Here is a 12,108-nt window from a genome sequence, read left to right as displayed (position 1 = left end):
CTAAATCTGTGGATTTTGAAAAATATTTGTACAGTATTTCATCAAGAGGAACTTCGTAGAAGTATTCGGGAAAATAGCAGTTGTGTTTAATCATATTATTTATGAAGGACTTCAGATAGTAATAGATATGCAGTTTTGTGTTTCTACTCTAGTGTCAAATTATAAACATGGGACATGTAAATATTTACTTTAGTATTAAATAGATAAACGATTTGAAAATATATATGTTGAGACTTTCATTTATTGTTTCAATTTATTTAAATAAATTAGAAAATTAGAATAAAAGAGAGGGAACAAGTAACAGGAGATTAGAACATATATTTGCTCAAGATATTATTCGTGTGAGGACGCTGAGACAATTAGTCATTTTTTTTCTATATTATAAAGTGACCGTCCAACCTTGAAATTTGTTCATCAACCTCAAGGGTACTAGGCGGGCAATGTTTACACAAACAGGGATAAATATAATATTATCCCAACAACCATTTGGTGGACAATATAGATGGACAGAAATTCAAGATGCTTAAGGATACAAGTAACCTTACACAAAAGATCAAGATGAGCTGTATTCAATCTCTTTAATTTTGGTGTAAATCAGATTATAGTGAAGATCTTGACTCAATTCGAGAAATTTTAAATTCCTTGTAAGAAGAACAAGGACTGTAATCTTAGATTTACTTGATGTAACAGCCATATTTTAGTTTCTACCACAAGCTTTGTACCGATGATTATATATTTACATACCGTAATATATTACCTTCTACAAAAAAGGAGGGAACAAGTTACTACTCCCCTCTGTCTCAAATTATTTATCATTTTTTTTAAAATTTTACATGCACCTTAAAAAATATTAATTAGAAAATGTATTTCACTACTTCACTCTTTTTTATGTCTAAGTTATAATCTCTTGCCATTAAATATTTATTCTATTTATGTGTCATGACAAAATTCTACTACTAAGAGTAAAATGGGGAAAAATAATTATTGTGACTTGAACCAAAAAAAAAAAGTGTCTTGAACTTCTAAAAGACATAATTTGAGATTGAGGAGTAAGAAGTACTGATTCCATAAATGTCCATAAAAAAAAATGTGTCGTGGACGCATGACGTTAGTTTTTGTATATACATACTTTTTTGGTAAATATAAACTCCTTAGTAGGGTATATTTGTCCCGAAAAGAGTTTCCGCTTTGAATTTTTTTTTTTCGCTCTCTTTCCCACAGCAGAAAAACAACTTTGCTACAATATATTTACTTCTTTTCTCAAGCCTGACCAAACATCATAATTCTCCAAAATAAATACTCCTACTTTTTTAAAAAAAAATCCCAAAAGATTGGCCGTTAAGCTAATTAGTTTAGATAATATCCTCAATGATTGACACAGATAAGGATGATAAGCTTCATCAATAAATTGGTCATGAAGAAAAGTTGCATGTGAAGGCTAAGCTATTGGTCCACAATTTTCAAATCTCTTTTGAATAAACTAAGGTGGACAATATGTACATAAATTGTGTACATGTGACCAGCTGTTTTTCAGAGCTAAATAAAAATATTTTCAGACCCTCATTTTCCAAATCACATGATGGATGACAGTAGAACATGGTTTTGTTTTCATCCTCTCCATATTGGAGGAATAAGTTTATAATATTCCTCTTTTTTCTTTTTTGTGTGTATCACTCATTTTTAGAGAAAATGACTTTGTGCTTATCTTACCAAAACTAGCTGCTATTTGTGGATATGTTATTTTTGAAAGAAATGATCGATTCTGGATATGAGAAACGTCCCTTTAATGTCTGCTTCAGAAATATGTATTGATCTTGAACAGCTAAGACTTCCACTTTCACTAATAGACTGCCACATTCTCTTTGTTTTTTTTGTTTTTTTTCTGGTAATAATAATAGTCTTTAGTCAGCTTACATGCACCTCGATGATTCCATCCAATACTTGTTATTTTGCATCAGCGCACGTACTAGGTGACTCCACCTATCAGACTTTTAGCCCGATGAGAAAAAATCACCTAGCACTAATTGGCTCTATTGAAATTTGAACATTAATCTCACGTGTTTTCCACCCACTTTATCAGCCTCTACACCGTACCATTGAGCGCAAAATTGAGCACCACATTTTTTCGATAACCGTGATGTCCAGGCTAGTTTTATCGAGTAACCCTATCCCACAGAGCACCACATTCACATTTTTTTACAAGAAGCAATTTGAGACTGTCTTTCTTATATCAAGGACCACTTTCTTTAGTGGAGCTCAGACATTTGGTTACTTGTGAAATTTGCTGATTGACATGATTGAATATAACATGCACCCTAATTATCTAAAAAGATTTTGCCATCATGGTAAAAGCCCATTTCACCTGAAGGTACTAAATTTTATGGCTAAGGCACATGATTCTTTCGATCTGTGATGATGACAAAGGCAGTCTGCAGTTAATCTGTAATCATAACAGAAATTTTACAGTTTGCTTGAAAAAGCATCAACCTTTATAAACAAAAGCTAACTTTATGATTTGCACACTTCAAAACCACTTTACATTTCAATACAGCTTGCACCTACTGCTTTCCTAAAAATAAAAAAAATAAAAAGAACAATTCAAGAATACAAAAGTACCATGGTCTACTGGCAATTGATGCCATCCCTTTCCATTTCCAACCAAACCACGATGTATCCACATGGACAGTGAGAGAGATTTATCATACAAAAGAGTCAAAAGACAACAAAAATCTTAAAAAGAATCCCTATACACCACTGTTCCAAAACTAAGAATTAGTTAAAGGATCAGAGCATCCGAGTTAAAAGCAAGAAAAAAAAAAAAAAAAAAAAAGTTGCGAGACTCGCAGCAAAGAGGGGGGAAACAGAGAGAATGAACAACCAAACCTAGATCAAAGAGTGCCAATTACTTCTCATCTACCATCAGAAGATGTGAATGACTCAGCAAAACCGTAGGGGCGAGTAGGTATGCTAGTTTGAGTGTTATCCATGCTTGGAAGGTAAGAAGAAGAGGATGAATCCATGTGACTTGTACCTTCATAAGCTTGCCACTTCTTCAGTGCCTGAGGCAGTGACAAATCGAGATCAATGCCGTATATGTCCTCTGAGCACTCATCGGATGGTTTCCAGAGCTCGACAAGAGATGAAAGAACATTGACAGCATGACCCATGTCAGGCCTTTGATATGGCTCCCTTGCAGAGCAATGTCCAGCTAGCTCAGCTACAGTGCTGACACTGGCGAGTGTTTCCTCGCTTAGGTCAATCGCGGGGTCGATTGCCTTTCTGAATGTATCTTTATTCAGATGCATTCTTCGGAACCATGTTACGAGATGCATGCTCTCCTCAGGTTGGGTTTCATCGAGAGCCTTTCTTCCTGTGATGAGCTCCATTAAAATCACACCGAAACTGAACACGTCCACCTTGGTTGTGACTCTCCCAGTTACTGGCAATCGAATCAAGACAATACATGTTTAGAAAATGATGTCTTAAATTCCACAAACTCCTATGCGCATATCATAATCAGGAATGTGAGATACAAGTAAAGAATTTGGTTGGCTATATTCGCAGATCCTTGACTTTCACTTAGCGGAAAAAGAAGGAAAACGAAAAGAGATAATTACAGTCCAATGTCTTTTGGTGGTCTAATTTATGAAATAACCAGCAAATGTATAGATTTTGTATATTTAAGTATAGATACATATAATATACACAACTAACGTATAGGTTTTGTATCTTTTGGCTAGCGCCCGTAATTAATTTTGGCCGACGGAACAAAAATGAGAAAAACCCCAAAGAAAACAAGAGGATCTTCTGTTATAGGAAAATAACACGTTTCAAGTGTGAGATTAGGCCAAAGTAGATAATGGTGGCGTTAAGAAAGATTCAGGAAAAAAATGTTTCCTGTATTGTATCCACCTTTAGAACCTAAGTGATCATAGCACTAAAGGAGTTGACAGAATCAAGGATATTTGATATATGACAATGTATGAAAGACAAGTTCTTGCCTGTGGAGTTGAGCACAAGTAGATTTGACTAAGAAAAGAGGGAAACATTAATATATACAACAGATAAATTTGCACACATAGGATAGACCTATTATAGGACGAAAGCTGATCAATGTAAAACAGGCCAAGTTCAGGGAATACACTCAATATCATCTGACTCTTATCATTCAAATGATTGCTAATTCTCCACAAGCATACAAATACTATATCAGCAATTGGCATCAGAAGACACGTATAAGTAAGGAAAAAAAAAAAAGAAAGCATACCTGCATATTCCGGTGCCAGATATCCAAATGTCCCAGCAATCCTTGTCTCTATAGAACCTTTCCCTTCTGGAGCAAGTCTCACAAGGCCAAAATCTGCAACTTTAGCCCTCATATCATCCCCTAGAAGAATATTTGAGGGCTTCAAATCCCTGTGAATGAAACTCTGGTGGGCTAAACTATGGAGGTACTCTACACCCCTAGCAACATCTAATGCAATAGTCAGTCTTTTTGTCCATTCTAGGGGCTTCTTTCCTTCCTCTGCCCAGTTGAAAAGATGCTCGCTTAATGTTCCTTGTGGCATGTATTCATAGACTAGAAGTTTTTCATTCCCATCAAGACAGTACCCGAGTAGTCCAACAAGATGCCTATGTCTGACCTTGGTCAAAACAGCAATCTCGGATTTGAATTCATTAAGTCCCTTTCCAGTGATGATTCCGTTTTCCATTCTTTTGACGGCGATCTTCGTCCCATCATGCAACTCCCCTTTGTAGACCGTGCCGAACCCTCCTTGACCTAGTATGTTCTCTTCACTAAAATTGTTGGTCACATTCTTCAGTACTTGAATCGAAATCACCATATTCCCTGCTTCAACCATTTGAACATTGTCACCGGTTTCACTAGCGGAAACGGTATGAGTTTCACTAACCGCACCGACACTGACACTGGACCCCGCAACCGTGATTTTGACACTGTCATTATCAGAACCAGAATGGCGTGGATGCATCACGACGGCGTTCGGACTTTGCACTCGGCTAAAACGCTTTTGTTTGCTTTTGTACAGACAGAAAGCTGCCACTCCAATCAAACAAAGCATAAATACACCCCCAATTACAGAAAACACCACAATTCCAATCCATCGATTGGACTTTTTCCGAGCTGCTTGGGCATTTCCGTCATCCGAACCAGAGCCCGGTGAACTACCTGGAGTACCGCCTTGAGAAGTCGCATCACTTTTTTCCTTCCCGATATCAGGGTTACCACCAGTTTTCAGAATATTATTGTTCCTAAAAGCCGGTACCTTTCCGTAAATTTGGTTGTTTGATACATCTAACTCTGTAAGGCTTGTCAATGTGGTCAGCTCCTCAGGAATTGTGCCTGTGAGATTATTATCTGCAAGAACTATTCTTTGTAGTGACTTTAGTGAAGCAAATTCAGGAGAAATTGTTCCTGAAAGCCCCATTTTCTGGAAGTTTACAATGGTTACGTTACCATTGGTGCAAGTAAGACCAAACCAATCAGCACACGGATTATTTCCCTTCCAGTTCTCAGCAAACTTCCTTGGATAATTCATTGCTTTTGCAATAGAAAGCAATGTATTTACTCTAGGATCACAATCACCTGGTTGTGGCAAACAAAAGCTGTTTGTATCTTTCGTTAAATCAACAGCAACTGAATCTTTGAACTTCGGCATTGGTCCTTGAAACAAATTATTCGTCAAATTAACCGCCTTCAAAGACTCAAGATTCACCAAAGAAGTTGGCACAGGACCAGTAAACGAATTATCTCTAAGACTCAATCTCGCCAAAGCCTTTAACCCCGAAAAGTCAGGCAATGGACCCGAAAATCCATTTGAATGCAACCAAACCTCCTTTAACAATGTCATGTTTTGTAAAACATCAATTCCTCCAGTAAGTTTCTGTCCATTTAACCACAAAGACTCAAGCAGGAAGCCCGAAAAACTCGAAGGCAATTCACCCTCCAGGTTATTCAAAGCCAAATGTAAATTCACCAATCCAGGAAACTCATCAGGACTTAAAAAGCTAGGAATTTTTCCAGTAACATTAGCTGAATTTGCTGAAAAGTTCTTAAGTGATGAAGCATTTCTAAGACTCTCAGGTATCTCCCAACCAACAAAAGGATTATTATCAATTTCAACAGATTGTAATGATGACATATCAGTAAAAAAATCAGCTGGAATTGAACTAAACTGATTATTACTAAGCATTAACACTTGTAATGAACTTAAACCACTTAAACTAGGCAAAGGGCCTGAAATATTGTTATACTGAAGCTCTAAACGTTCAAGTTCAGTTAATTTAGCCAGTTCTTGAGGAAGTGTACCTTGAATATTCATATGACCAATTTGGATCCTGATGACCCGTTTGTTTGAACAACCAACATGGTTCCATTTACATGGATCCGGGTCAAGCCAACCCAAATCTTGAGATGGGTTTAAGCTCTTTTTCAAAGCTAACATTACTGAAACATCATCATCATTATTTTTTTGACACTCAACACCTAAAAACAAGAATGTAGAAACACTAAGAACAAGAAAAGTTACAAGCTTTAAACCAAGAAGGGTGTTCATTTTTTGTGTAAAGATTGACACTTTAAGTGGAAAAACAAGGAACGAAGGGTTGTTTGCTTATAGCAAAGTTTTGAAGATTTTTTTTCTTCAAGATTTTAGAGAAAGATTGTAGGGTTTTTGCAGAGAGGAAGCAAAAGCATTGAGAGTAGAGAGTAAGCACATGGAAGGAAAGGGGGACCTACAAGAGAACTGGAAAGCTAAGAATGGGAGAGTTGGATACAGAAGGAAGCAAAATGACAGTAATTAAAAGCTGGATGATTCTTGGGAACATGGCCACACAAAAAAAGGACAAAGTTGGCAGTTTGATTTGGTTTTGTGTTTGTCAATTGCTTCTTTTTTTTTTCTTTTTTTCTTTTGGTTAAGTATTCAAAGTTTAAATCTATGTGTCTTTCTTTTATTTTACACGTCTCTCTTAAAAATATTTTTTTAATTATTAAAAAAATTTTTTAAACTGCTTATTTGTTTAAATCCGAATTCAACTAAATAATAACCCACTTATTCTCCCAATTCCCCTCAAACTTCAAAACTCCTATGCAAAAATAAGTAATTTGATTAAACTATCCCTAATTAAATAAATATTGAAATATGATCGCTTAACACTTAATAAGGGTAGATCCGAAAAAATAAAATTAATTCTTTCTTTATTTGATAAATGGACACTCTTTTTTAACCAAAAAATAAAGATTAAGTCGACACTCTTTTTGAACCCGAGGGAGTATTAATTAGGTGAGATATTTGACTGAATTTTCCTTTATTTATATATAAGCTATAATCTCTCTCTATTAAATGTTTACTCTATTTACATGTCATCTCTATTAACGACAAAATTTTTACTAAGGCTAATATGAGAAAAACATAATTAATTGTGTCTTGAACTTCTAAAACGATAAATAATTTGAGATAACTATTTTTAATAATCACAACAAATAATTTGAGACAAAGGGAATAGTAGAACATATTTTCCTAGTTGTAATGATTCTGAATATAATCTTGTAATTTATGATTCTTAATATTGTAGTCAATTAATATCCTAAAATAGACTAACAAGTAATAAGTAGTTCAACTAATCATCAGATATCATTATTTAGCTCAATCATTGGGGACAAAATGAGCACATTAAGTTTGAATTTTACTCATAGATCTTATTATAATTATGATAAAGTGATAAGTATTGATTCATCTTTAATCAAATATTCCGGATTGAAGCTATGAATATGAAATTGCTTTTGTTAGAGGGTATTTTACTCGCAATGTGAGATTGCTATGCGCATCCGAATTTAGTCGGACACCAATACAAATATTGAATACCCTATGAGAAACTAAAAGAACTAGCCGGTCACAGATTCTGTTGGATGATATATTATGTGCCTGAAAACAGCCAATAATCTTTACAATCATACTCCCTTTGTTTAGAGAAAAGGATATAAAATGACCACGCAAAAAAGGCAGAAAAAAATGGACTATTTTTTGGACAAAATAACAATGAGTAGACTTTGTGAAAATATTTCTATTTGAGACCATGTTCACTACGGATATGATTTGCTCTCTGCAAATACAAGCATCTTAATAATTTGCTTTATGATGAGGGCATAAACAATATATTTTTATAATTTTTTGGTACTTTTACAAAAAATGGCAACATATCGTTATCGGGGAGTTACGATAGTTTAGTTTAAACTCTTAAATCTAGCTTATCAACTTATAAAAAGACAGATTATTAAATTCGGTTTAAAGAAGTATCTACATTTTGACATATGATAATTTTTAATAGTACTTTAATTTAAGATTATTAGTAAGTTGAAAAGAAATGTTGTGTAGCAATCTTCAATATAGTTTTATTTTCTATAAAATACAATAGTAAAACAAGCTTCAGTTGTAAGAATAACATGATAGTATATCTTTTCAAACATTTTTTCTGTTAAATGAAGAAAGCAGATACTCTATATAGTAGTTTTATTGTAAGAAATTTGGTGTCGTTACTATGATTAAACATATTGAAAAGGACTTGCCATGTTTTATATCAGTATATATTAAGCTACAACGTAAGTTGTAACTTAAGATGTTTGATTCTGATGGGACGAATGAATAATATAAACGAAGTCATTGGTTACTGAGATTATGTCCTGTACTTCAGAACAGAAAAGTTGTCAAAAGAAAAAAACAAAATAACCAAACCAAGACGGTAGCTTATCCAATGTTTCTTTTCATAAATCTGAGGGATAATAGCAATTTTTGAACTCTCAGTTATTTGTAGTTATTGATTTTAGTTCTTTGTAATATTCGACAAATCACATTAATCTTTCAATAATTGAAATGTGTGTGCTTTTGGTCCATTTATGTCGAAAAATATGTTATATTTAAAATATTTTTAGAACTATATTAGTGTCGAATATGGAGTAATAGTACAAGCTTAATATAATACATCGGTAATTAAGAGTTTGAACAATTGATAATCATGGTAATTTGTAAATATACACAAACAACGGGATCAAATGTGCATGTTTTCAATTAATTAAAGGTCAAACATACTTAGTCAAATATCACAAAGATTAAAGTATCAATAATTAAGGAACCAAAAGTTACTACTACTGTATTACAATATGTGAGGGTTTTTATGCTCAATATCTTCATATTTTGTAAACATCAACCAGTACAATTTCATGAATTCTGGAAATTATGCTGTATTTTGTTGGTGATTTTATGAAAAAATAGAATGGAAGAAACTATTAGAGTAACAATTGGTTAAAGGCCTTCACCACAAAAGGAATATACATTGCCTGTTCTTAAGACACTTCCAAAGTTGGCAAGCTGCACGTATTCACTTTCTTGTTGTGGAGGTGTAAAGGGAAAATTTACACCGTTTATGTTCACTCTTAAAATATGTCCTCACCTGTATACTGGCTAAATTTTGGAGTTAAAAAATGGAAAAACACCACAATTACCCACTTTTTGATCTTTGTAATTGAAAAATAGTTATTGTTCCGGAGTTTTCGGCATCAAAACTCTAAGATATATTCTTAAAGTTTCACTTGTGAAATTTGTATCTCCAAAATAATGACTATTTTCTTTTAAAGTAGTCTTAGAAAAGTAACTAGTAGGCGCTATTTCTACCGTAAAAATAGTTGGATACAATTTTTTTTACAGAAAAAATTAGGCCACTAAGCCACGGAAACAAAATTTAAATAGGAGATTTTGCACAAATAGTCTTGTTGAGACACTAGATTTTGCACAAATAGTCTTGTTGAGACACTATCTTAATTATATTCCCGTTAATCCAATGAGCTAAATTTATATACAAATAGAATAGAGTATTGAATTAGTTTAAAGGCAACATTTTAAGCTACTGAATTAATTGGGAATAGAACTTAGTGTGGCTTCAAAGACCATACAAATGCAATAAATTGCACGGGTTGTCTTTCAAATGGGCAGGTCTTTAATTTTTGTCCTTCAAAATCGAACTTATGCATTGCGGGGCATAAGTTCTTTAAGGACGAGGGACATACTTTGTGGGATATTATGATGTGAAAATATAAATTTATGCCTCACGGAAAAGTTATTTTCCTTGAGGGGAAAAAATAAGACCAGCACAAAATAGGGACAAAATTGCAAACGATCCAAACATTTGTGCAAGAAGTAATTGGACGGTTTTCCCTCAAATGAACTGGTCTATAATTTTTTCCCGTCAAATGGCTGGTCTTTAATTTTTGTTCTTCAAAATCAAACTTATGTCTGTAGAACTATAGATTCTGCAAGGAAATTTGATATATAACTTATGGATATTATAATGGTCAAAGATAGATGGACACAAACTTGTATTTTCCATCTAGAACCCCCACGAAACGTTGACCATCGAAAGCATAAGATCCTGTGCCATTTGAATCCCTCGTGCAAGAAGTAAACGGACGTGAGAGACCATTTTTTTTTTCTTTTTTGAATTTTTAATCATTAAATTAATTTTAACAAAACTATTTTAAAATCTATTTAAATAATTAAAAAAATTGAAAAACCCAACCCATCTCTCCGATAGCCCACTTCACCGCCGCCTGCCGTCTCCTCCTCCGCCCTCCTCCTCCGCCACCTCCTCACTTGTGGCTCCGCCGCTTTCTTTTTTTAAATTTTTGATCATTAAAAATTAATTTTAACAAAACGCTATTTAAATAGATTTTGCGAGCGGCGATGGGGGCATAAATGACGGTGGTGGGCTATCGGAGAGGATGGGTTGGGTTTTCAATTTTTTTAAAATTATTTAAATAGATTTTAAAAAAGAGTTTTTGTTAAAATTAATTTTTAATGATTAAAAATTTAAAAAAACGGCGAGCGGAGGCAGCGGCGGCAGTGGCGGCGGTGAGGTGGGCTATCGGAGAGGATGGGTTGGGTTTTTCAATTTTTTAATTATTTAAATAGATTTTAAAATAGAGTTTTTGTTAAAATTAATTTTTAATGATTAAAAATTAAAAAAAAAGAAAGCGGCGGCGGCGGAGGAGGAGGCAGCGGTAGCGATGGCAGCGAGCGAGGTGGGCTATCGGAGAGGATGGGTTGGGTTTTTCAATTTTTTTAATTATTTAAATAGAGTTTTTGTTAAAATTAATTTTTAATGATTAAAAATTTTAAAAAAGAAAGCGCGGAGGATATGAGGACGAGCGGCAGGTGGAGGAGGAGAGGTGGGCTATCGGAGAGGATGGGTTTTTTTTTTCAAATTTTTTAATTATTTAAATAGATTTTAAAATAGAGTTTTTGTTAAAATTAATTGTTTTTGTTGACATGGCATTTTTTTTTAAAAAAAAAAACGATTAACATGACATGGCTCCATGTCATTGGTCTAAAAATAGTGAAAGCTTCACGCGTGTGCCCAGTGCACGAGGGGTTCAAATGGCACATTTTATCTTATGTTTAAAAAAAACATTTCGGTTGGGGGGTCTAGATGGAAAATCGGGAAAGTTCGGCCCATCTATCGACTTTCAACTATTATAATACATAACTTATATCCATCTAGGCATAAGTTCAATTTTGAAGGGCAAAAATTGAAGACCAGCACAAAATAGGGACAAAATTGCAAACAATCCAATCATTTGTGCAAATGCACGGGCGATTTGCATGATTGCTCTTATTCGGGGGTGGTCTTTAATTTTTCCCCCTCATTTCGTCTTTAATTTTTGGCAATATCCAGGGATTCCGGGTTTGAACCTTGCTCGATTAAAAAAAAATAAAAATCGAATTTCGTAGTAAAATTAGGCTTATTCGGCAAAAGTTAGGCCTAAGAATTCCAGCAGAGTTAAAAAAAAAAAAAATTTGCCTTGTAAAATTTCGCAAGGCAAACTTCTGCTTTAAGACAAACTTTTGCCTTAAATTAGAATTTTCGCGAAACCTTGCCTTACGAAATTATTTTTTTTACTGAGCGGAGGTTCGAACCCAGAACCTCGGGATATTTTTGGCCACTTTTTTAAGCGAATGGCAAAATTAAAGACCAGTTATGCAAAAAAATGCAAATGCACCGCTGTAAACGGGTCCATGTTATGGAGTTATTTAGGGCCCA

At 34.2% G+C, this 12,108-nt stretch overlaps 1 protein-coding gene across 1 annotated transcript; it reads right to left on the bottom strand.

Annotated features, from left to right (window-relative positions):
• Positions 1-2,613: 2,613 nt before the first annotated feature.
• On the bottom strand, positions 2,614-6,857 carry LOC132059286 (receptor protein kinase TMK1). Its single transcript, XM_059451864.1, has 2 exons — positions 4,268-6,857; positions 2,614-3,439 (listed from the first exon to the last, which is right to left on the bottom strand). The coding sequence occupies exons 1-2, from the start codon at positions 6,573-6,575 to the stop codon at positions 2,910-2,912; spliced, it is 2,838 nt and encodes a 945-aa protein (XP_059307847.1). The 5' UTR covers positions 6,576-6,857; the 3' UTR covers positions 2,614-2,909.
• Positions 6,858-12,108: the final 5,251 nt, after the last annotated feature.

The sequence above is a fragment of the Lycium ferocissimum genome, chromosome 6 (assembly GCF_029784015.1).
Source record: "Lycium ferocissimum isolate CSIRO_LF1 chromosome 6, AGI_CSIRO_Lferr_CH_V1, whole genome shotgun sequence".
NCBI lineage: Eukaryota > Viridiplantae > Streptophyta > Magnoliopsida > Solanales > Solanaceae > Lycium > Lycium ferocissimum.
This window is presented reverse-complemented; position numbering and strand designations above follow the sequence as displayed.

What these genes read in the sequence shown, in the direction of transcription:
- LOC132059286 (XM_059451864.1), bottom strand. Translation starts at nt 6,575, where the DNA reads ATGAACACCCTTCTTGGTTTAAAGCTTGTAACTTTTCTTGTTCTTAGT. An exon ending in TCTGGCACCGGAATATGCAG is followed by an intron (nt 3,440 to 4,267) that starts GTATGCTTTCTT and finishes TTCGATTGCCAG; the next exon opens with TAACTGGGAGAGTCACAACC.